Genomic DNA, 25,622 nt, shown 5'->3' on the forward strand with positions numbered 1-25,622 from the left:
TTATTACGTACAACTAAAAAGAACCAATAAAAACAGCTAGAAATGGTTTGATTTTATTCCCTGAAAAATATTTACAAATACCTGTCTGATTTGACTTCAAGTTATCCAAGATGGTTAGAGTCCACTAGTCCATACTTTCATTTAATATTTAAAAACTAGTTTTAATAACACTAAAAAAACCAGCTAATGATTTTAAAAATAAAAACATGACTTTGGGCGTGTTAAACTCTTTGCCTCAGTTTCTACACCTATAAAGTGAAGAGATCCTCCTTCAAACGTTGTGGCAGAGGTTCTCCTACATTATCATGGGGAAAACAGCTGAGAAACTATTTTCACAAACTGTGCTCAGGTTCATAATCAAAACAATCATCGTTACTCAAACTTTTGTCAAAGAATTTTACTCTTTGACAAAAGTGCAGGAAAAAACATGGAACTCGCAGGCCATCTTCAAACCTCTTAAGGGTCTTGGGCCTGGGGCTGTAGCTCAGTGGAAGAGCACTTGCCCAGCACATGTGAGGCACTGGGTTCAATTCTCAGCACCATATAAAAATAAATAAAATAAAGGTACTGTATCCATCTACAACTTAAAAAAAATTTTTTTTAATTTATTTTTTAGTTTTCGGTGGACACAATATCTTTGTTTGTATGCGGTGCTGAGGATCAAACCCGGGCCGCACACATGCCAGGCGAGCACGCTACCGCTTGAGCCACATCCCCAGTCCCAAAATTTTTTTAATAAATAAAAATCTCCTAAGGATCTCTGCTCAAAATGTGTCATGAATAAGAAAGTACATTATGCATTACTCCTGCAGCAACAACCTCCATCCAGAGGACTTCTCTCTCACCAACCATGCAGTTTGACCTCAAGGATCCCTTCTAAAAGTATCACTTCATTAAAGGAAACTTCTAATTTCATTTAACTCCTAAGTAGTGGTCTGTGTAATACATCATGTTTTTTAATCAATAATATGTAATTCTGGATCTTAACTCTTTTTCATCATTCCAACTCCAAAACCAGCTTTCGAATCTACTTGAATATGCTTAAAGTATGTTAAGTAGAGCCCCTCATAGAAATGTGCTGGGAAAAAATATATTCTAGCAGGTTCACAAAATCTGAATAGAGAGAAAATGCCAAATGGAAAGGCAATTTGAAAGTAACTAGTTTTCAGAAAGCCACTGAATAGATACGGGAAGTACAAGCTTTCAGTTTTTGCTGCAGATTACCACTCAGCAAGCGTCTGAAACTCAGCACAGAAACTGGGGAGTCTCAGTTCAGGAAATGCCCTCACAACGAGAAGCCACATACACAGGCCCCTAACTTATATGACAACAATATTAAACCATCTACATCTGTTTGTAAAAAAAGATATAACTTGGAATTCTGTTTTAAAACATTTTTGAATGTCAGTTCTTCCTTTTCTGGTGAACATCAGTAAAAAAAACATTCAGAATTTCTTGAAACAGGTTTAACAATATAATTTTTTTTTTTAGGCTCACTAGTCTTTCTGATAAAAAGCCCCTCATTTCCATCATTTTGAAAACAATATACCATTAAATTTATATTTCAGGTTTTTGGCAGTGTTATACTGTCTTCCAAAAAACATCAAGAAATCAATGTTCTCTGGTTTTAGTAACACCTGACTGAAGGTAGGGGAAAATACTGGGGTTGCAGTAGCTGGAAGTAGGAATAACCTGATTCATACCCGGAAATAAAAGGGAAGACCTGAACACATATTTTGCTTTTTAGTTGTATTATTAATTTTTTAAATATCGGAAAACATGATCAAATAATTAGCATAAAATACATGTTGAGCCTCAGTGACTCAGGGCCCAGTAATGGTAACATTCTCCAAGAATTAGTTCCAAAGCAGCAGTTGGTTCACACTGATTAAGGGGGTGGCTATATCTATATATACCTGTTCGTAGTAACAGGCTAAATTTTAAAGGGAAGATCAATTTATTTTCAAAATAATCAAAATATGGATCCAGCTGATAAATTAAAGGAGAATGAGATTGTACTTTTGTTCTTATCTAAAAACATCTAATGGTTGTTTTTAGATTAAGAGAAATCCCTGCTGCCCCAAAGATACCAATACAATGATAGGCCAATCCACATTTGGGGTAGGGGAGTTCATGGTAAAATACACACAAAATTATGTATTTTGGCCAATTAAAATTGAGTATGGGGGCTGAGGATGTGGCTCAAGCGGTAGCGCGCTCGCCTGGCATATGTGTGGCCCGGGTTCAATCCTCAGCATCACATACAAACAAAGATGTTGTGTCTCCCGAAAACTAAAAAATAAATATTAAAATTCTCTCTCTCTTTCTCTCTCTCACTGTCTCTTTAAAAAAAAATTGAGTATGGTAAATTACAGGAGAAAAAAAAAACAGGGATGTTGATATTATGGCATTTTATTAAATTAAAATTTGATTAACTGAGTTGAATAACCCATAACAGTTTATTTAGCACTCACTATGTGTCAGGTATTATGCTAAAAGTTTTGTGTGTTCTCATCACGAATTACCACAACCACCTAGTTTTATAGAAGATGCTTTAGGTAATTTGTCCAAGTCACACAGCTAATAGACAATGAACCTAAGATCATAAACTATGTCTGTCTTCCTCAGAGCCCAGCCCACACCCAAACACAGTCTAGGCCTTCATGAATTATTTACTCAATAAATGAAAAAATGGCCCCCAATCCAACCTCTTCAGTCTACATCAAACTTCCTTCTTAAGCTAAGTTAAAGGAAGTATCAGAAGGCTGAAGGGCTGTCTTGGGAGGCTGACAAAGATAGTTTTAAGGAAAGCTTAGTTTAACAAGCATTTATGGTGAATAAATTATAACCTAAACCCCATTAGATCTAACTCTGTCCTCTGTTCTGTCGCCCTTGATCATCCACAAAATACAGACCCTCCAGACAACCATGTTTTTGCCCATTTCATCTCCCCACTCATTAAGCTTCCCAGTTAGACTTAAGTTTCTCAAGAACTCAGAGTACTTATTGCTGGGCATTAATACAGCCCCTGGGAATGGTATTGCTTAATAACTTGCTCAGTTGAACTGCTGACCATGATTCCTCCTGTCCACCGCTACCCTTCTTTTTAACATATTCCCCTCATTCTCAAATTCGTTCATAAAACATTTCTGACATTTCTCTGCCTTAGCTGAGAAATGGTTCTGCTCCAAGAACATTACTTCCCTTGGAGGCCACCACTCCTATACACAGTGAATCGGCAAGGCAGTAAGGGCACCTTGTGGCTCTCCCACTGGCATCCAGACTACAACCTGGTATTCCCATGTAAACACTGTGTTCCTCTGAGATTTGTGTCATTCAGGTACCCTTCCTGATGGTATCTAGTTGTCTTTCCACTCCAATTTTGCCATCATTACCGAAGACTCTGATGTCCAAGTTGGTAAATAATTTGAGAGCCCATCTTCAATTAAAAAAAAAAAAATTGTAGTTGTAAATGGACAGCATGCCTTTATTTTTTATTTGTTTATTTTTGTGTGGTGCTAGGGATCAAACACGGTACATTACACATGGTAGGCAAGCACTATGCCATGGAGCTAAAGCCCCAGCCCCTTCATTTTTTTCGTCTTTTGTAATTCCAATAAAACTTCATCCAATCTCCGCTTCAGCATCCTTATTCTGTAACTACTGTCACATCTGTCCTTATTCCATAACATTCTTCCTCAGAAATCTTACTACACAGGCACCTGACCAAATTTTCCCATCCCACTAGTACTCTCATTTCCTTACCCCTCCCTTCTTTTTTTTTAATCTCACAGTGCTCAGGGCCTCACAAAGGCTAGGTGAGCATTCTACCACAGAGCTACACTCCCAGCCCTCCATTTTTATTTGGACTTAATTCAGAAATATATCTTTCTCACCTCATTAATGATAAACCTCACAGTTTAGTAGAGGGAAAGAGACATGTGAACAAACTATAGTATCAATAATGTGTAACAGTAACATAAGTACAGGTTCTATATATTGATGGCAGCCAAAAAGAAAAAATGCTGAAGATAGGGAATATAGTTGCAAATTAAACCGTAATAAGACCAGGCAAAAGAAGCCTGTGGAGTGTTCCAAACAGGAAGAGGCACATATGCCAGGCTTTAGAAATGGCATGTGCATTGCACACCTGCAGCAGAGCTGCCACAGGCCATCACCTACTGTTCCAAGGGGCTCCATTCACACACTGCAGCTTATTCTACCAAAATGCCAAGAAGGTAAAAATAAATGTTTATTTTTTTAAAAAAGCAGTTGTTTTACATTAATTTGTAATTTATAAAAGGTTTTCATGAGAATTGTTATATTTCATGTAGATCATATCAAGGTCAAGTCACCTAAGCCATGGCAGTCCATAAAAGTCAGAGATTAAGACTACTGAGAAATTATTATGGCAATTTGATATCTGTGGCAATTTTATATCTTATAACAATGCTGGTCTATATCAAACTGAGAAAAAAGAAAAAAACTGGTCCTTTTCACAGAGAGTTTGTGAAGTAGAAACCTAAACTCAATAATAACTGAAGAATGGTTGAATTAAGTCCAAATTTCCATTCAGTCTACTCATGTCTGTTTTATATATCTACCTGACTGCTTGACTTTCTCCCCCAGCTCCAGAGGCAGTGGAGTAACGATGATTCACAGGGTTTCAATGGGTTACATATGTCCCAGGCCATCTTCTAAGCCCCTTGGCATCCCCATGCACAGCTACTGGTAAGAAGGCTCTGAGGAGGCTATAGGAATAGAAAGATACTCCCCATCCCACCTGTGCCCACCTCAACTGGTGATCCAGTTGTTTAACCTTCTCTCTCCCTGCCCTGGAGGCTCAAGGAGAATTCTGGGAGAAATACTGGCAAGTTAAAGAGATAGTCTAATTCCTCATTAGCCTTGGAAAAGTTAATCAGCATTTCTAGGCCTAACAAAAATGAACCAGAGACTCAACACTTCCATACATTCCACTGGGCTCCAAGACCCCCAGCATGCTAAGATGCGGAAGAACACAATATGCTTAAGAAATATCAGCCAGGCGCAATGGTGCATACCTGTAATCCTAGCAACTCAAGAGGTAAAATAGGAGGATCCCAAGTTCAGACCAGCCAAAGCAATTTAGCAAGGCCCTAAGCAACTTAGGGGATACCCTGTCTCAAAATTTTAAAAAAATTTAAATAAAAAGGGTTGGAGATGTGGCTCAATGGGAAAGTGCCTCTGGGTTCAATACTCAGTGGAAAGAAAGTAGAAAGGCAGGCAGGCAGGCAGATAGGCTGGCTAGAGAGTAAATCGGGGCTGCAAGGGTATGGAGGATAGACAAGTGGCTGGAGATGAGATGGAAGCGGCACCTGCTCCATTCACTTTCTTTTAGTTGCAACAAGACTACAAGGAAGAATATGTTTTAACATTAGTCTGGGGAAATAGAATTAACAGGTGCAGGAAATGGCTGGGAGCCCTTAATGGACTTCAATCCCCAATGAGGAAGAAGCCTGGACCAAGGCATGTGGACTCTGGCATCTCAAAGAACCTCTCCAGGTCCCACCCTCTGACATCTCTTTTCAACTCCCTTGCCCAATACTGGTAGCTCTGGTTTCATCTGTTACCTCAGTGGAACTGACCCTTACCTTGGGTGTCATCTTTCCATCTAATTCTTCATGTCAAACTCTGAAGTACACAAGCTGCTTCTAACCCACGTCCACATCCAGCCCAGGGAGGCCCCTGCCTATCTGTGAGACATATTTAGACAACAGGCCAATAGTGTCAAACTAAGCTGGAAAGAATACTGTGTTACATGTTTTTCACAGATTATCTACTGCTCAATTAATTTAAAAAAATCTTGTGAGTTGTGCATTATCTTCATTTTATAATGCAAATAAGCTTAGAAAGGTCACTAAGGACAAACACGTTTTTAGTACGTAGATATATTAAGTAAGAGAGCTTGGTCTACCTGGATTCAGAGCCTATATGGCCTCCCTTGGCAAAGCAGACACTAACACTTTGATGTGATGGTGTATTAAAGGCAGAAATCATTCCAGGCCTTAAGTCCCTGCTGTCAATGGCCACAGTCATCTACTCACTGCATGTGAGAGGTGCCTGACAGCAGAGGTAAAATGCCTAGCAACGTACTGTGCAAATGGAGTTTATACAATAATACTTAATAAAAATAGCTAGCTATTAGCAATAAAGTACAAATATTCCCTTCTCTTATTTTCCCAGTGAAATGCATGTTAAAAGCTTAAAGACCAGCTCAAGTAGTACCCTTTCTGTGAGCCATGCCCAGGGAGAACCATGCTATTTTCCTTTCACTTCATGGATATTATGGTATCTACCACAATATGAGTCATAGCCAGCCTTCCAGATGAACTGTGAACTTCTTAAGGGCTGTAAACTTTTTCTTGTTGCATCCCTAGAACTACACCTGGCACAAAGGAGTCCGTTCTCGGTAAACATTTGCAGAATCAATTAGTAATCTCACTGGTGAAAGTAGTATGTTCCCAGCATGCATTGTCAAGTACTGGTGATCACCAAGCTCAAAATGTTATATAAAATGAGGCTGATTTCAAAAAATAAAATATAAACATAACTATAATCATACTGGCAAATTGGTTTGATGATATGAGAATCACCTCTAAGGGGGAGATGATAATTTGAGAATTAAAAGCTCTTATCATCAAGAAACTTTAAAGTAGAAACAGTGAACACCAAGGCTACAAAATATTTCCAAAACAAAACAAAAGGAAGCATATGTTCCCTGAATCAAGGAAGCATATGGTCTCCGAATCAGATTCAAGACAAATCTGAACTTCTCCTATTTGACTACTTTCTCAGAGACTAATCATTTTCTGTTTGGGGTGATTTTACTGAGATTCTTAATATGTTTCACAGTGAGTATGTGAGATTTAAAGGCTTTAATTTCACCTCTGAGTTTTTCTGAAGGCTAGTTTAGATAAAATTACAACTTTGTTAAAAATATACTCTAGGGCTGGGATTGTGGATCAGTGGTACAGAGCACTTGCCTAGCACGTGTGAGGCACTAGGTTTGTTTCTCAGCACCACATAAAAAAATAAACAAATAAAATAAAGGCATTGTGCCCATCTTAAACACACACACACACACACACACACACACACACACTCTCTCTCTCTAAAATCCAATGTTCATGGTAAAACTTTGATGAGTGAATTAACTATTCCCACATGAAAACACACAATTCATAATTTGGAGTTCCGTTTTCACTTCTAAGAAATAATTACTTTAGAGCAAGCAATGCTCAACAGTAGTCCATAAGGCAATACTAAATGCCAATGGAAAGATTCGTAGATGCCAATGGGGCACACTGACTAGGCAGTGGCTGGGCCCATGCCAAGCAATACAGGAAACTGTTCCACTGTTAGGAATAAAAACTTTGAAAAAGCAAATTCCAGGAAGTCAATCTCTGAAAGACGAGAAAAACTGAGTTATGACAATTAAATGCAATATAAATAATAAATACATGAATGGACTTAATAAAAATAGGGGAAGAGAACAATTAGGACAACTAGGGAAATCTAACTCTAAACTGTACATTAGCCAATCTTATTGTAGCAAGTTTCAATTCCTTGAGTGTTACGTTATATTGTTCTCAGGAGTTATATTCTCCAGTATTTAGGATTCCATAAAGGCTCAATAAAAAAATAAAAGTGTGTGTGTAAAAAAGGAGGGGAAAGATGTGGCAAAACATTAACAACTGGGGAACCTAGGTAAAGGTGCTCACTGAGCTCTTCTTTAAAGCTTTCTACAAGACTGACTGTGATCAAAATGAAACCTTGTAATAAAAAAATTCCAGAGAGACCTGACCTTGTGATGCAAGGCATTGTCTCCAGTCTGATCAGGCCTTTCTTTCTTTCTCTTTTTTGTTAGTTCAAAGAGACAAAACCAGAGGGAAACCATTCTGTAGACATTTTAAAAATTGGTAGTAGACAGACAATATAAAAGAGATGCCCTTATTAAAGATTAATATCAAATCATGTTATAACTCTCCAAGGCTTTTCTCTGACAGGCTTACATACAAAACTAAGGGTTTTATTGTTTTGTTTTAAACCATTTTCAGGAGAAGAGGGCTGAGCACAAACATTTTTGAAAGACTCAACACTCGGCTGGGAACTTTATTGAAACCATTTAACTTATCCCTCAAGACAAGCTTGAATACAGGTGTTAAGGTCCCAAACTGAGGGCGGGGGGGAATGAAAAGAAACCTCAGTGAGGTAAATAACTTTATGTATATATTTCTCTGTATTTTTAAAGAAATGATTACTAAGACTTGAAATAGGTTTAAGGGAGCAAAAGCAGTATTTCTTCTTAACAATGGGGTTCTGGAGTGCTGTTCAAAACTAAGGTTATGAGATGCTGTCGGAAGACATAGGAGGATGTATACAGCTGCATCTCAGAAGGCGTCCAGCTGCTATTCTTCAAGTTTTGCAGAACCTGCCCAACCTAACCTGGGGCGGGGTGGGGCCCTGTTCTCCCAGCACCTTTCTTCACTCATTCCCACTAATCACTCCACCCCGTGCCTCTCATCCCTGCACAAAATGGAAAAATGGCTCATGAAACCCTAACACCTCTACACATTCTTAAAGATTCTAGAAGTTCTGTTTGGAAATATTGAGAGAAACTGATCTTTTTACTTATAAAAATGATGACTGACAGGTTTATGGGCAGACACTGAAAACGCATAAAGACAGGAGAGTTTAGGACAAATAGTACTATTAGTACTGCAATCCTAAATAATGTATTTGGTAAATATCTCCTAACTAAAAGATTCTTCTCATTGAAGCTAACAAAAGAAAAAGGAACAAAAAGGTGGGGAATGTTTTATTGAAATTATTCAGGTTTGAAAATTTTAATAGATGCAGTACAACTATCAAAAGCCAAAAACTCAAAGAATTAGGAAACTTAGAACATTTTTTCATTCTTTCAGCAGTAATTGAATACTCAGCACCACAAAGTTATTATTGTGATATGTAGCATATATTATGTACTATGTAATACAGGCAATATAGCATTTATTTTTTTGAATTATTATTTTTAAATAGATGAATAAGAAACAAATTTACATTCCGACTTCTGGTTGATTTATCTGACTTTTTTCCCCTAAATTTTACTTCTTATGTTACAGTTTTATAATTTACTTTGGAAAAGAAAATATTTCTCAAATAAAACTTGATGAGAAAAAGATATCTTAAGAAATATTCTTAGTTATCACAATTTAGAAATCACTTATTTTTAAAATTTTCTGGAAATGTTACTTTCAAAGAAGCTGATGTATATCTCCTCTACTAAACCTCACTTTTAGCCACTAGATCAAATTTTCAAAGAGAGCTGTAGAATATCCTCTTTAGGATGTCTTAAGATGGCCCCTATATCCTTCTTTGCCAATAATAATAATAATAATAATAATAATAATAATAATAATAATAATTGTAGACTAACTTTCATAAGAAAAATAAGAAAGCCAATATAAATTTTAGATGTGTAGATAATTAAGTAGGTCCCATTTAGTTTTTTGCTTTTTATACCACTGTTCTTTTTATCTAAGATACTAAATATAATTTCCTCTCCTATAACCAAAGATTTATAATGCATTTAAAATGCTTAGCATAGGTATTCTCCATAAATTGGTTCTCTTTTCCTTCCAATACTGTCAAAAATCATTTTCATTATGGTTCCCAACATTCTGCATTATTAGATAACAATTTTACCCATTAAGGCTTATTTTTTTTTAAAGAGAGAGAGAGAGAGAAAGTTTTTTAAATTTTTTTTTTTAATTTTCGGTGGATACAACATCTTTATTTTATTTTTATGTGGTGCTGAGGATCGAACCCAGCACCCTGCACTTGCCAGGCAAGCATGCTACCACTTGAGCCACAATCCCAGCCCCAAAGGCTTATTTTTAAGTATAACAAGACTCCTGAATTTGTATCACCTGATTTATATCAAACAGTATCCTATTGTATTTAATTAATATTTCTAAATATATGTCACTCTAGGAATAAATGCAACATTTGATTTTTAATTTTAATTTTTTTTCTAGTATCCCATCATCTTTACATTCTCAGCTAAGTTTTGATGAGATATACTGAAGACATATTTGGTGGAAGAGGGATGTAAAATAATGGAATAATGGTTTTTTGAAACTAACCTATACACTGGAGCCCTGATCTATCAATTAATGATAAATATATTATACAAATACTAATGGAGTTTAACCAGAAATAAAAGTCACATGTCATACAGTTTGAGGCAGAAAGGGAGATTACTTATTTTAAGACTCCTAAGTTTCTGTTGAAAGGATTTCATGTCATTAAGACATGATGATACTGATTCTTATTTTTCCTTCCTTGTTTCCATCACTGTTCATAAAGGTCAAGTTTGGTATCTCTGCTTGAGATAAATTTGATGCCTTACTGATATAAAATAACTCATTCCACAAAAGGCATTACAATCGATACTTTTTCTTTACCATTTAAAATAAATACACTTTGATATTACAAAAACCTCAGAATGGCAATATACATACCATACCAATGTAGCAAATTTTCCTCATTCCTGTCTTTATAGGCCTGATCACTATATAGCAAGGTTAAATTGAACCAGAAACTGCTAACAAATTAAAAATAAAATTCAACCTAAAAGCATCTTTATTATAGCACAGGTGAAAATAAAGTAATTTTATGAAATAAATTATTCATATATAATATTCAAGCTCCAAAGGTCATCTGTTTGAAATGTTTATCTTTTGTTTTTCAAAAGAATAATTCTACTTATATTTACAAGGGAGCATGATTTTTCTCAAACCAAATATAATAGTACATCATTTGTCCCCCATCTTCAGAGAAGAAGGATTCCACAGTATGACTTTTCAAATAATAGCTTATTCATTTCAATGACCAAATTCACTTTACTTAAACTATTTTGGACAGAAATTGTTCTTAATTACATCCCATACTTCCCTACCAGTTCAGGTAGAACACTATAATGAACCTAATTTAAGCACTTGTTATAGGGCTGTCCCATGACTATCTATAAGGTTACTGTGGCAAATTTAAAGACAGCAATAGCCTCAGGACATTAACAAATATAAAGTAATATATTCCTATCCTAAATGACTCCATAATGATAAGTTCTTCAATTTGCATTTTAAGAGTCTTCCAGCCCCTAATTAAAAACTCTCACTCATCACTGTTGCTAGGTCTCCTTCACCCATCTTCTAAAATCACTGCTTCTAAACTGTAGCTGGTAAATCAGAGAACCATGCAAGTAGTAATTTTACCAAAATGTAGAAGTAACACACTGGGATGAGAAGCTCCATTTAAAAGGTACATCAGCTTAGGTTACAGCATAACTTACATATTTAGTTACTCAGAGAACATTTTCAATTATTTCCTAATTCATGATTATGTCAGATGGTTTTGATTTTGGGGAAAATGACAAAGAAGTTATTAATCTACAGCAATTATTCTTTGTAACTTCTTGCCCATTTTGTAAATGTCCCCATAAGTAAGCAAAAGCCATAGTAGAATAAGACTTACCTGAGGCACGCCTTGTGAATCGATTTATTACTGGAGCTAAAAGAAAAGTGCAGAAAAATATAATTAGATTAAAAATCTGATTTTTCCAAACCCCTACAAAGGCTCAGATTAGTAAGTAATCTTATAATGTAAACAGAGAAAATATGAATGAATAAATATAAGAAATACAAAAGATACAAAAATTAAATGTTCAAATTCATTAATAAAGAAATGCAATTTAAATCAATATTTTACCTATTAAATTAGTTTCCCCAAACACTTTAAAGAAAATTCACCTGGTTAGAGAGAGCTGAAACTACTTAACTGGGACAGTGTAAATCTATATATTACCTATAGAAAATCTGACAATTACATCAAGTACCATAAAAGGTTTATGTCTGTGGATAGAGTAATTCTACTTTTAGAGATTTATTCTTAAAAAAGCTACAAGAGAAGAGGAAAACAATATGTGAACACTTTTCACATTATCATTTTAAAATTGAAAAAAATAGGAAACAAAGCTAAAAGTGTTCATGTATACAGAGATCATTTTTAGGTGAAGGATAGTATATCCTTGAACATTTCCGATTTAATATTTCTGGTTTTGATATTTTTGTGCAACCCAAATGTCCATGACATACAAATGTGTACACTGAAAGCTGCGACTCCCGGCTGCTGCGTGCATCACCCAGCTGGCAAGCCTACCGTCTGCCCACATGCCTGACTCAACTCAGCTCTGTGCTGCTGCTTAGGTTTGCTGACACAGTTATCTCAAGTGGAGGGCTCTTTTTTTCTTTTTGTTCTTGAGAAAAGTAAGTAAATTTATGGTTCATATTATATAAGACAAGACCTCACATATTATACTGTATATTTTGTTTGCAGAATGTCATGGGTCTACTAAAGTACTCCAATACTTTCAAAAGAACAACTATGAAAGTTGTTTACACTATGTACTCACTTGGGTCAAGGAAAAGACATAATTTTTAACAGTACTGTGGTCACACTGCATGACGAATATATAGGAGTAAGTACCAGGAGAAAACCGCATCAGATTTTTACCTTCATCTTTGCAAACATGCTATTAAACATCAGCATCATCATATTACTGATGATTAAGTTTTATAGTAAGGCTTAGAGAAATTGATTAATTTGTTTTAGATCAAATAACCACCCTGTAGCAAATCTGGAGAATTTAAACCTAGGAGTATCTAGTATGAACACAATCCTTTGGAAAGAAGAGAAAGTGAAAACACTGATTCCCGAAATCACATCATAGGAAGTAAATACTTTCTTTCATACTGATCTTCACTGTCATTAAAGATTAACTTCATTAAATAATTCATAAATCCAATTATTAAAATAGCATAGGGTTTGCAGCAAAACATATCCTCCAGACTGATGGAGAAAAAATTCTTATTATTTATATACCAAAATAATTTAGCCATGTATTTGCAGAGTCAAAAATTACTTATATCAAAAAAAGTTCAATACTGCAAGTATTTTAAAACACAAAGGTCCTTCAGTTTCCTTGGATGCTTTTAATCCCCCTTTTCATAACTCCTTTGGAACCTAAAGAGAGTCTCCTCTGCAGGATACAAGGACAGTGACAAGAGACAATGTACAAAAACATTCAACCATAGGAATGCAGAACAGAGTACCTCAGATAAAGAAAGATGAAGGCTAAAATCCTATCTAGAGCTTGGGGCAAAAAATAAAAGTAGATATCTGCTGCCTCCTGTCCAGATGAAACCACAGGGCTATGAGCTTCAGGCTAGACATGGTGGGAAATCTCTGTTCTCATGAGTCCTTAGGTTTATGCATCTTTCTGAAGTGGTTGAAGAAGAGGACTTCCTGCACCAATGGCCCTGTCATCTAAAACATCTTTTTTTCTTTCTTCTCCTTCTCCTTCTGCTTCTTCTTCTTCTTTTCCCTTGTTTTTTCTTTTTTTCTTTTTGGCAGTGCTGGGGATTGAACCCAGGGCTTCATGCATGCCAGGCAAGTACTTTACCACTGAGCTATATCCTAGGCCCCCAGCTCTTTAAATTTGCAGGAATAATTCCGATTGTCATACTAATTCAGAAAACACCCTTGGCATTTGGCAGGCAAACTCCAGAACAGTCCTACACTAGAAAGAACTGTCCTACATTCCCAGCTTTCATCCCAGATGACTTTCAAATACCCCACAGGGCATTCCTGATTCTAATACTGTTTTATATATGTACTTGATTACTTTATGCTGTTTTAATATATATCAAATTTTCTCAAACAAAACTATGTAAATCAAAGGAATTACATTTTTGTTTTTATACTGATTGGAATTACACTTTACTAGATGTTCACTCTTTCAGGAAGTCTATGCCACTTGCAACAACATCATTTGTCATTTGGGCTATTTGAATACCAGTACTAGACATTTTTTTTAATTTTTTTAAATTTTAATTTATTATATATGATAGCAGAATGCATTACAATTCATATTACACATACACAATTTTTCATATCTCTGGTTGTACACAAAGTAGAGTCACACCATTTGTGTCTTCATACATGTACTTAGGATAATGATGTCCATCTCATTCCACCATCTTTCCTATCCCTATGCCCCTTCCTTCCCCTCCCACCCCTTTGCTCTATCTAGAGTTCCTCTAATCCTCCCATGCTCCCCCCCACCCACCGCATCCCATCATGAATCAGCATCCTTATATCAGAGGAAATATTCTGTATTTGTTTTTTGGGGAGATTGACTAACTTCACTTAGCATTATATTCTCCAACTCCATCCATTTACCTGCAAATGCCATAATTTTATTCACTTTTAGTGAAAATAGTATTTAATTGTGTATATATACAACATTTTCATTATCCATTCATCTACTGAAGGGCATCTAGGTTGGTTCCTAGACAGTTTAGCTATTGTGAATTGTGTTGCTATAAACATTGATGTGGCTGTGTCCCTGTAGTATGCTGTTTTTAAGTTCTTTGGGTATAGACCGAGGAGTGGGATAGCTGGGTCAAATGGTGGTTCTATTCCCAGTTTTCAAGGAATCTCCAAACTGCTTTCCATACTGGTTGCACCAATTTGCAGTCCCACCAGCAATGTACGAGTGTGACTTTTTCCCCACATCCTCGCCAACACGTACGTTGGAGAAAAGACAGCCTCTTCAACAAATGGTGCTGGGAAAACTGGAAATCCATATGCAACAAAATGAAATTAAACCCCTATCTCTCACCATGCACAAAATTCAACTCAAAGTGGATCAAGGACCTAGGAATTAAACCAGAGACATTACGCCTAATAGAAGAAAAAGTAGGCCCAAATCTCCATCTTGTCGGATTAGGCCCCAATTACCTTAATATGACCCTTATAGCACAAAAATTAAAATCAAGAATCAATAAATAGGATGAATTCAAACTAAAAAGCTTCTTCTCAGCAAAAGAAACAATCAGTGAGATGAATAGAGAGCCTACAATTTGGGAACAAATTTTTACCACAAGCACATCAGTTAGATCACTAATCTCTAGGATATATAAAGAACTCAAAAATCTTAACACCAAAAAAAAAACAAATAACCCAAACAATAAATAGGCCAAAGAACTGAACAGACACTTCTCAGAAGAAGATATACAATCTTATAAAATATATGAAAAAATGTTCAACATCTCTAGCACTTAGAGAAATGCAAATCAAAACTACTGTAAGATTTCATCTCACTCCAGTCAGAATGGCAGCTATTAAGAATATAAACCTACACAACTTTTATAGCTTTTTAGTCTAGCTAGTCAAAAAGGACTTAAGATTGATTCAGGGTAGAGGCCTTCCTGGAAATAAAGTTATGTGCATCTGGCCACGCCGTCATTTTATCCCTCAGTGGCCTAAGTCAGGGAAGGGAACCAGGGGTGAGGTAAGGTCAGTACTGCCAACATTCTGACCCTCCACATCACTGGTGGTGGTGATGAGGGTGGGTAGGACAGCAGGCAAGAGTTGTGGGCGCCACTACTGGCCCCATAGCCTCCCATGAAACTGAGGAGAATGCATGTAACTTAAATTCTCAGCTCATGAAATAGGGACACTAAGACCTGTCTTTCTTCTTCAGAGGGGTTTTTTGGAAGAAAAAAAGAAAACATATCTTTAAAAGTGCCTGTCAACTATAAACTCCTATTCAAATGTAAAGGACTGATGCTTATTTACTGTGAACAAACATTACCATTTTTTTAAAAGTATTTTTAGTTGTAGATGGCCACAATGCCTTTATTTATTTTTATATGGTGCTGAGGATCGAATTAGTGCTCTACTATTAAGCCAAAACTCCAGCACCAACATTACCATTTTTAAAGCATACTAACTAAACAACAATACAAATTGTCATAAAAGAAAATTTACAAATAAAGATGTTCTAAAATGTGACAAGTCAAATTAAGTTTACTTAGGAATCTTGGTTTCACCTTCAGATTTTCTCACTCATGGATATTCTGTGAATATGCACATGTGTCATACAAATATATACATATATTCACCAAAAACACATACACACACATATATTGGGGAAGGAGAAAGAGAATATTAGAGAACAGGACATGTCCAGAGAAACAAATATGATTTAAAGATATACCAAACTCCTACATTTTCAAAAGCTATAACCTAAGATCTTAGGGAATCCCTGAGGACAAATACAGAAATATTTATGTAGGTTTGACTTTCTCCCAAATACCTGAGAATCCTGTGTGCTACTAGGAGTATTTTCACACCATATGAGCAGAGATCCATTCAGTTGCCAAAGTATATCCTAGTAGATTGGTTTTACTTGCTGAGCTCCTGAAAGACTGGAAGTATAATTCAAGTCCTCATTAATCCTTGAGGATCCTTAGAAGAAAAAGACTCCTTTATTTTGGATAAACTGAAGGAGTCTCTCAATAACTAGCAGTGAAAACAGCCTCCCACACCTGTTTGCTCTGAGCTCCCCACAGTGCCAACAGGAACTGCTTATCTTTCACCTCTTCAGGCAGGTTCTGAGTTAATGACCACAGAGTGAATCAATAAACGTTGAAAAGTACACAGAGCAAGTCTCCTGTCTCCACTTATTTTCTGGCCATATTGAGTGTGGAGGACAGCACTGGAACTGTAACACTCTGTTACAGAAGGGCTTAATCAAGCCTGGTCCTATTTACGAAAGAAAGGGCTTACCCTGGCAAGTGGCCACGTAAATTTAAAATAAATAAATAAATAAATAAATAAGATGAAAGAAAATTTCAGAAGACTAAAAAAATTTAAGCTAGTTCATAAAAATAAAAGCAATCAATTGAAAGCATGAAGCAGTAAGTCTGGTCTTTTAAAAGGAAGCCCAGAGACACCATTACATGTAAGTAGGTTGCATCTTTGAGCACAATGGGGAGAGAAATCACAAGTTGAAGAAATAAGAGCTCTGAGTGGTGATCTGAAGACATGAACACACACACACAATTAAAAACAAACAAACAAAATCCATTAAAAGAATATACCCTATCTCTACTGGAGTCACCTTAGCTAAATGGCCTTTTATAGAAAGGTGTTCATATGCCCTGAAGTGAAATACATACAACAACCTTAGTTTCAATCAAATAATTAGCATCCCTGTCCTCCTATCAGCTGGCTTTGCAAGCAATAAACACTTTCTGAATCTGTTAGCTGCCTAAATAAAAGACTGTAGAAACTGTAAATTGAAACCATGTAAGCTAATTATTTTTGACAAAGTAAATAAATGCTAATCTCAGAATAAATTAATTTTTCCTACGCCTATGCTTCCAAAATTGAAATGAAGATCACCCCTGACCCAAGGAAGAATTAACTTTTTAAAATAGATCAACAGCAAATAAGCAAATAACAAAATAATTTTTTAACTGTTTTGCTAATTAACCTAATAGACACAATTTGCACACATTTTTATACATGTTCAATTATTGGTATTGAAAACACCACTTATTTTCTACGTTTTGTTAAAGGACATGATGAGCCTTAACTGCTTTCAGAAACAACTGGAGATATTCATTACTGTCCTGCAATACCTTGACCTGTATTCCAGATACACGGCACCTAACAATCTGAGCTATAGTTTAATTCTGGAGGTCAGAATTAATTGGAGAATATACTCCAGAGCTTCCAGGTGTTGGTGCTACGGAGACACTGGTGGTAAAACATGTAACTCAAAGCACTTCACTGGACATAATGGCAAATGTGTGAAAGGCAGGCTTGGGAGAGGGGACAAGTTTCTACTGCCTTTTTGATTACACAACCTGAGGAACTGAGATCATGTCCAACCCACCTATTCACATGGATCAGGGCTTGAGATGGGCCACAGTGACATAAAGTATAGATGTTCTGACTTTTACAAAGTGCCATTTTTAATGATCACTATAAAGATACACATTTTTGTTCAATTTATAAACCAAACTCCCCAAAATGTAACTGATATTTTAAAATATTAGGGTAATAAAGTGTAATGATTAAACCAGAAACAACACATTTACTTTTATTTATGAATGAACGTGATGCTTCACTTTTTAATTCATGAGGATTTTACCCATGATGCTCTCTTACAAACAGAAAGAAAAATACAGTTACAGCTAAAAAAAAAAAAGTCCCACAGTGGCTAACCACACACAGAGTGAAGCAATACCGATACCTAGAGAAAGATTCCCAAATATTTTTTGGATTTTTAAATACAGAAGAAGATAGGAAAGGGACATTGTCAAAACTACACAAACTCGGTATCTGTTTCTCCAAATGATAAAGTGTCTCTTCCAAAACTATATTGTCAGATACAACACATGAAAGACAGATTTGCTAGAGGCCAATGTTCTGCCACACATTACAAAATCACAACACAACTTTCCAGACAAGGATAAATTTAGAATAATATGAAAGCTTTGAAATGAAGATCAACTTAGACAACAATTAGGGGATGTGATAAGTTACTCTACTCATAAAAGTAGTTATAATAGAAAATAGTATACAAAACCCTCCCTGTATTTTCCCAGAATGAAAGTTTTCCTGCCATTCCAGCCTTGGCTCACATGTCCTCTCCTCAGGAAGCCCTTTCTTGAACAACCTGTGTAACTAACAAGTAGCCCTTTCCTTCTCTCCAGGGTGATCAGCTATCTAAAAAATTCTAGTGATTTACACTTATCCTCTATTTCCTTTCATGCTAGACTACAAGGTCCAAGAAGGTAGGGTTTCCTTGTCAGTGTGCTTCACTACACTATCCCAGTGCTTAGAACACTACATGCAATTATATATATTAGTTTAAATACACGAGCAGTTCTAATGAAAAACTAATGTAATTAATAAGGGATACTCCCTGATACCTAAAATCATTTGGACAAATGTGATATTCACACAAGTATTAAGTTTGTGAAACTCATCAATAAAAATACAGTATTGGATGAAAACATACAACTGATTTTAAAATAGTAGAGATTGACTAGCCTTTGGCTCTTTTCCCCTAAGTAGCAAAAAGCAACCACTTCGTATTACTGTTCTCAGTTTCTCACATTTTTCCTGCTCTAGAAGTACATGTTATATCCTTTGCAGTACCTCCCACTACCAGGGGTGCAGTACATTTCCCTCCCCACAGTTACTGTGTTTTGCACGTGACTCTCAGGACAGGAGAAAGCAAGACAAAAAGCACATAGTCTTCTTCAAATGTGCTTGGATAATTCTAGCTTGGCTGCTTATGTTTCTAACATCACCGGGAAATGGAAATCTCCAGTTATCACTTATCCCAAAAGGAGGCTACATGAGGGGCAGAGCAGAACTCAGGTCTACAGCCTGGAGCCAAATCCAGCTGAAATCAACCAAATCACAATCAACCACAGACTCATGAGAAAGTATGTGCAGTTGTAACCAATTATATTTTAAGTCTGTTTCACAATAAAAAATGGACTAATACTCAAAAAAAAAAAAAAGCAATCTCATTTGTGCTCAAAAATCATGAAAATATAACCTGGACTTTAATCTCCAAATAATGATGATGATGATGATGATGATAAAAGATTTCACAAGAAGGGCTGGGGCTGGGGCTCAGTGGTGGAGCAGTTTGCCTAGCACAGATGAGGCACTGGGTTCAATCCTCAGCATCACATGAAAAATAAATAAATAAAAGTTATTAAAAAAAAGATTTCACAAGAGAGTAGAAAGCAATAGTATTTCTCAAAAGTATGGAAAAGAGGACTTCAATAGCATTCATGTTTCCAATTCTTCTTTAACTGAGTGAAGTTGACATAAAATGAGATATAAAATTCAGTGAATTTTGATACTTACATATACAACACTCCAATGAAGATAAAAAACATTCCAACATCTTGGAAAGTTTCTGTAAGCCCCCTTCAGTCAATTCCCACTATCTATAAGCAATTACTGAGACAATTTCTACCATAATGGTTTAATTTTGACTGTCTTTGAGCTTCAGGTAAACATGAGGTTCTTTCTTGCTGTTAAAAGGATCAACCGCTTGTTCATTTTTACTGATAAGTGGCATCCTTTTGCATGAATATGCTTTAACTTATTTATTCATCAAATGTTGATGGACATTTGATTTGTTTCTAATTTGAACTGTTTTGAATAAGCCTTCTATAAATATTCTTACACAAGAAGTTTTGTAAACATATGCTTTTATTTCTTGGTTTAATGCCTAGGAGTGAAATTGCTTGGTTACGGTAGATGAATGTTTAAAATAAGTCCACAGTTTTCCCAAGTGTTAGTATCATTTTATGCTCTTACAGGTCACTTAGAAGAGTTCTAGTTGTTCCACATCTTTGCCAACATAAGGCATGTCTTATTTTAGCCATTCTCATATTAATAGTGTCTCTGTGGTACCAAGTTTCACTTTCCTGATATCTAAAATACAAAACATCATTCCCTGTGCCTATCAGCCATGCTTTTCTTCTTTCTTCTTTACTGACATGCCCCTAATAGTGTTCAATTTGATTAGGGTTTTTTATTATTGAGTTTTACTAGTTCCTTTTATACATAATAAATTACAAAATATAATAGAAAAAGTCCCATATATAATAACAATAAACATGAAAAGTTACTTAGGAATGAAACTGAGAGGATACAAAAATTCTTTGTGAAAAAAAATTACAAAACCTTATTGAAGAAAAAGAAAAGAGACCACATTCATGAATAGAAGGTTGAATATCATTAAAAATGTCTGTTCTGGGCTGGGGTTGTGGCTCAGTGGCAGAGAGCTTGCCTCACATGTGTGAGGCACTGGGTTTAATCCTCAGCACCACATAAAAATAAGTAAATAAAAAATAAAGGTATTTTGTCCATCTACAACTAAAAAAATTATAAAAAATGTATTTTCTCTCCAACTTGGTTCATATTTGCAATGTAACTTTAATAAAACTCCCAATAAAATATTTTCCACAAAATTTAAGTATATCCTAAAATTGGTAAGTCTCAAAAGTTCTTTACACTCTTGGGAACTATTTGCTTATGTGGATTATATTCATTAATATTTACTGTATTCAAAGTTAAAAACTAATAAATGTTTAAATAATATTTAATTTAAATCTAACAATAAAAGTTGCCTGTTATCATAAATAACATACTTTGAGAGAAAACAATTACATTTTCCAAATGAAACAAAAGTTAGTTATATTTAGAATGCCTTTGTTTTACATTTTCCAAATCTGCTAGAAGAAAGATAGCCAGGTTCTCATATCTGCACCTGCATTCAATCTGTGCAACCATACCTCATGTACCCTCCAGAAAATTCTGCTGTATATTTTTAAAAGCATGACAGAAAAAAATCAAGTTAGTATTATTTTACTTTTTATCCTATAGCCTCCTCAAAAGGCCTAGGGGTGGGAGAGAAATAGCCCTCTGGGGTCTCTATAACATACTTTGAAAACAGTCTTCAAAAACTAGTATAATTTCATAATACACACACACACACACACACACACACACACACACACTGTTCACTACAGCACTATAAGAATAAGAAATTGGGAACAACCAAAATATTTACCAGAGAATGAATAAAGTATTTATTTATATGAGTATACTACCTAGTAGTTTAAAATAAATAAACTGGAGCTGCATGAATCAATTTAACATCTCAAATACTGTTCTCAAAAACAAGTTAAAGGCCAAATGTTTTCTCTGATAAGTGGATACTGATCCATAATGGGCAAGGGGAGAATGGAGGAACTCTGGACTGAGCAGAGGAGAGGGAGGAGTGGGGTGTAAGGGGTGGATGGTAGAATGAGATGGATATTCTTACCCTATGTATGGGTATGATTGCACAAATGGTGTGACTCTCCATCAGGTACAACCAGAGAAATGAAAAGTTGTGCTCTATTTGTGTAAAAAATAAAATTAAAAGTAGTTAAAGGATAATACTATACATAAAATAAATTTCCATAGGGGAAATTTATACAAACTTGGACTACATTTAAAATAACACTATTTCTAACTAATGAATAAATGCCTAAGAAGTACTTGTGCAAAATAATGCACAGGAAATATAAATACCAAATACTGTATATGTGGTATATTCTTAAAAGAAAAACACAAAAAAACTGAAGGGTGCCAAACTTTGTTGGAGCTAGGGGATGGCTTTCATAAGTGTTATTTAGTCTTTGTATCTCTTTGTATACTGGAAATACCTCATAGTTTTAAAAAGAGAAAAAATAATTCTCTATTTAGTATGGGCAGTTCAAGGAGATTAGTTCACGTTGTATTTTTATGCTAAATGTGCTTCTAAAGTATTTTTCATATATTATCTTTAAGATTTTTTTTTAGTTGTAGATGGACACAACACCTTTATTTTACTTATTTATTTTTATGTGGTGCTGAGAATTGAACCCAGTACCTCATGCAGGTGGGGCAAGTGCTCAACTATAACTCCAGCCCTCACACCATATCCTTTTTACAAATGAGTTTTTGTTAAAATTCAAACACTAAAATACCTTATATTCTTTGTAAACAATTACAAGGTAATTATTATTTTAAAATATGACAAAAAGTCCTAAAACTGCTTAGTTGGTAAACTTGTTAATAAGAGTCAAACAAAAAAAAATCGAAGATCTTTGAACAATTCAATGTGAAAATAAAGATACAAAAGGAGTGTCTTTTTTTTTGCCATCTAAAAATATATTACATTAGCAATTTGTACTTAAATAAGTACAGAATTTTGGTTTTATAGGAATTAAACAACAAACTAATGTAAAACTTGGAGAGGATAAATTTGCCCCACAAGAGCTTACTTTTATAAATATTATGACTTGTGGAAAAGGCAACAAGCTGTCAATTTAATGCAACTAATTTTTTCCAATTAATTTATATTTCAGGCACACGGTCATGTTTCTACTGCAAGCATCTGCCTCATTTAAATAAAGCACTATTTTCAGTATTCCTACCTACTCTGTCCTAAGTTGTTTAAAACTGACTCGTAGAAGTTAAATAAGACCATAAATTTGGAGACTGTATACATACAACTTTATTTATTCTACCAGTTTAACAGTTATTCTCAAGGGAAAAAACAGTGTGAAAACAAAGCAAAGCTTTAATCCATCGCTTTTTTATTTTTTTTTAAGTCAAACTACCTTGAATTTGAAATGGAATTAAAGGAGGCCCTGAGTTTTAAGAACAATGGGTGTTTTAAAAATTGAGGCAACTATAAGACTCAAAGATTTTACTTTTATATTTCCATTAATAATTTTTTAAAGTACTACTACTACAGTGCCTTAAGAGCAAGCTTATTATATTTCCAATCAAACCTCATTTAAAAAAAAAAAAAACCTGTCACATTCTCACTAACTTCTAAAACGTGTGACTTGTTTCTTTTCTTTCTTTCTTTTTTAAATCAGCCCACAAATGATGCTTACTGTATGCCAGGTCCTGTTAGCTCATTTAATTACTACAACAGTTCTCTGGCATAGATACTGTCATTACTCCTATTTCATAAATGAGGAAACTGAGGCACAGATCATAAGGTACCTTGCCAAAGGTCCTAAAAGTTATAAATGGCACTACTAGGATTCAAACCCAGAGTCCATGCCAAAATTAAAGTCAAACTTTAAAAAAAAAAAAAAACAACTTTACATTATTTCAGATTTTTCATGCCAGGACGCTTAAATTTTTGGAAACTAAAAGCAATCTTGTTTTGTGTGCATTTCCGTAACAGTGAACTACTGCATGTGAGAATTGTGAAACAGAGGTAAGGGACTCAGTGACCACATTTCTCAAATCAGTAGAGGAAAACATAAAAGAATGAAATAACAGTACAGAAAAGATAGGAGGAAGAACATGAGGTTAGGACAAAATTATCTGCAGGTCACTGAAGAACATGCAAATGAAGAACTGATGGATGTGTCAATGTGATCCTGAGAGGGAGGTCAAGGCTAGAGCTAGTGGGAAACACTGGGGTCCCAAAGAGCAGAGCAGTAAAGGGAGGAAGGCAGCACTCAAGGGCGGAGATGAGAGTAGACAAAGCAGGTTTGGGACACAACCCCAAACTAGATTTCGCACAGGGTTCACGTGAGCAGGAGCAGTGACATGTAGCATCAGAGGCTCACATGGGGTCAGAATGTCACCTCACTCGGAATGGGAGGAATTTAAAGGGAAGACAAGCCTGTGAGCCTTTATTCTCTGCATTTCGTAAAGTGATCACGTCAGGTCTAAAAATAAGCCTCATTTTTAATAAAATGAAGTTTACTTCTCTGTAACTGAAGACTAAAGCATTTTAAATCTCATGAAAACATTTTAAAATGCATTCTAATTAATGGATTACTAGACTAGCATTTTAAAATATATGTGTGATTAAAGGCTTCAACCACTGTACATTTATAAACATTTACTATTAGGCATTTAATTTTCAAATGAGTTTTAAATGTAAAAAGATTTGAGCACCCACATTCCTGCCTGCCTGCAGTGAAGACCCCTAATCTGCAAAGCTTACTGTGACAAGTGTCTATTCACCCTACCACACGGGCACTATTAACATCAATAAGGGAAACCTAGGAAAATTTTTAGTGTGGTTTGTAAACTAACTTCTAGAGAAAGAGTGAGATTTAGTAAAAAAAACACTTGGGACCAAGAGAAAAACTTAGGTGAGAATATTTGGCTATATTAACTTACAACCATGTCATGTGTCTCTATAAATTGTGTTTTATTTGCCATTTAGTGAACCTTTACAAAAGAATTGCTCTTATAGCAGGTCTTTTTATACTTAAAATTACTATAATAGGTAATATAATGAATTATAAACATTTTTTGAAAGTTACAAAACAGAAAATAGTGAAGTCTTTTCCTCCTAACAAGTACCATACCCAAAGGTGTCCTTCCTGAGATATTCCTAAGACACTAAAAGAACTATTCTTTTAAACTTTACACTTTCTTCTAATTCTGAATGGTATTCACAATTTAATAATTTTTTTTTAGTTGTCAATGGACCTTTATTTATTCATTTCTATGTGGTGCTGAGAATTCAACCCAGTGCCTTACACATGCTAGGCAAGCACTCTTCCACTAAGTTACAACCCCAACCCACAATTTAGTGATTCCTAAACATCTATAGCACTTATTACACTGTATGATTCTCTTTGTCCCATTCACATTTTTTTCCCATTAATGGAGACTGAACCCATGGGGGCTGTACCACAAAACTGAGCCATATTCCCAGCCCCCCCGCCTTTTTTTTTGAGGTAGGGTCTTGCAAAGTTGCTTAGAGTCCCACTGAGTTACTGAGGGTGGTCTCAAACTTTCAATCCTCCTGCCTTAGCCTTCCAAGTCACTGGGATTACAAGTGTGCCACCATGGCCGGCTCCACCTACAAAATTTGCACCAAGAACATTAGTAATCTACAGTCTAGGACACAGTCCAAGATGCATACAGGAATCGAGTTTAAAGAAAAATCCTAAGAGGAATAGCTGGGTCAAATGGTGAACTTAAAAACTGCACACTACAGGGACACAGCCACATCAATGTTTATAGCAGCACAATTCACAATAGCTAAACTGTGGAGCCAACCTAGATGTCCTTCAGTGGATGAATGGATAAAAGAATGTGGCATTTATATACAATGG

At 35.4% G+C, this 25,622-nt stretch overlaps 1 protein-coding gene across 1 annotated transcript in view; it reads right to left on the reverse strand.

Annotated features, from left to right (window-relative positions):
- Positions 1 to 25,622, reverse strand: part of Prkar2b (protein kinase cAMP-dependent type II regulatory subunit beta) — a 95,182-nt gene that overhangs the window by 60,319 nt on the left and 9,241 nt on the right. The window contains exon 2 of the mRNA XM_076834596.2: positions 11,575 to 11,610. Within this exon, the coding sequence (XP_076690711.1) occupies positions 11,575 to 11,610 (36 nt within the window). The remainder of the gene's footprint in view (positions 1 to 11,574; positions 11,611 to 25,622) is intronic.

The sequence above is a fragment of the Callospermophilus lateralis genome, chromosome 1 (assembly GCF_048772815.1).
Source record: "Callospermophilus lateralis isolate mCalLat2 chromosome 1, mCalLat2.hap1, whole genome shotgun sequence".
Classification (NCBI taxonomy): domain Eukaryota; kingdom Metazoa; phylum Chordata; class Mammalia; order Rodentia; family Sciuridae; genus Callospermophilus; species Callospermophilus lateralis.